Here is a 1109-nt window from a genome sequence, read left to right on the forward strand (position 1 = left end):
CTACGAAGAAACAGAGATGAACTACAGTTTTCATATTTTGAAACTATATCATTTAACTCACCCATTCTTTCATAATCTTTACTAGAATCAACGTAATCTTCATGTGAAGTTTTTCTTTTCTTAGTAGCATTTGGAAATGACTGCGAGGTTTTGCTTTTATTGCGCAACTTGGACATGTTCTTCTGTAGTTGAAGCTGACAATATATTAAATTACCTTTACTTTGAGATGCAACTTGTTCAAAAGCTTCTAAATTTCTGCCATGAGTACCATCGTTTTCTTGATCTATATTCTCTGTAGAACTGAAGCATTTGAATGTGTTTGCGAAATCGTCATTCTTTTTCGAGTCGTACTTTTCTTTCCTATAATTGAATGACATTTTATAAATATTATAAGGCTATTGAGAAGAATTATACCTGACGTAGATGATTCAACGCGTTGAATATACATTATATCTTTTAATTTTGTTGGCTTTCGTAATCGACTACTACGCCTAAGAAAATCATTTAATGTTGCGTTACCTAAAACAATTATTTTAATAACACAAAAATCCCATAGGATGTAATTCTTACCAAACGATAAATCAGGTAATTTACGAGATGCATTGAGTTCATCGCAGAGACGTTGAAGCTGTTTATCAGAGAGTGAACCTAAAACCAAATATCATATTATGGTTTATTATTAGTTTTTTTATATCATTTGCATGTTACCTGATTTCTTTTTATTTTTTGAGAGCTCGACATTATGCAAACTAATATTGCGATGAACTAAAACAAACATATATTAAAGAAATAATATTCCAAAATAAATGTTTTTATATACATTTGCTGCTATTTTTCGTCGAATTGTAGACTCTTTTCTGTAGAGGATGTTCATCGTCCATGCTAATCGCAGTATTGATATTTGTTGCTACAAAAGAGTATGTTTGTTTAATAATTCAATAAATCATATTACCTTCACTTAATTTAGGTTTCTTATTTAGCGTTACATTTCCTTTCTGAGCCGCACTGGCATCATTTGAAAATAAATTTTCTAAAGCTTTACGAACTACTGCTTTCTTTATTATTAGGAATGGTTATTTTACTAAAATTAACTTACTTTTCAAATAATT

The 1109-nt window shown here is 29.7% G+C and overlaps 1 protein-coding gene across 1 annotated transcript; it reads right to left on the reverse strand.

The window, feature by feature from the left end:
- Window positions 1–136: 136 nt before the first annotated feature.
- Window positions 137–906, reverse strand: LOC108564699. Its single transcript, XM_017923798.1, has 5 exons — window positions 821–906; window positions 709–765; window positions 571–648; window positions 415–519; window positions 137–360 (listed from the first exon to the last, which is right to left on the reverse strand). Exons 1-5 carry the CDS (start codon window positions 879–881, stop codon window positions 284–286), a joined length of 378 nt encoding a protein of 125 aa, XP_017779287.1. The 5' UTR covers window positions 882–906; the 3' UTR covers window positions 137–283.
- Window positions 907–1109: the final 203 nt, after the last annotated feature.

This window comes from Nicrophorus vespilloides, unplaced genomic scaffold (genome assembly GCF_001412225.1).
Source record: "Nicrophorus vespilloides isolate i.1.1-1 unplaced genomic scaffold, Nicve_v1.0, whole genome shotgun sequence".
NCBI classification, from domain to species: Eukaryota; Metazoa; Arthropoda; class Insecta; order Coleoptera; family Silphidae; genus Nicrophorus; species Nicrophorus vespilloides.

What these genes read in the sequence shown, in the direction of transcription:
- LOC108564699 (XM_017923798.1), bottom strand. Translation starts at nt 881, where the DNA reads ATGGACGATGAACATCCTCTACAGAAAAGAGTCTACAATTCGACGAAA. An exon ending in ATTACCTGATTTATCGTTTG is followed by an intron (nt 520 to 570) that starts GTAAGAATTACA and finishes TAATTGTTTTAG; the next exon opens with GTAACGCAACATTAAATGAT. An exon ending in CGTTGAATCATCTACGTCAG is followed by an intron (nt 361 to 414) that starts GTATAATTCTTC and finishes ATTCAATTATAG; the next exon opens with GAAAGAAAAGTACGACTCGA.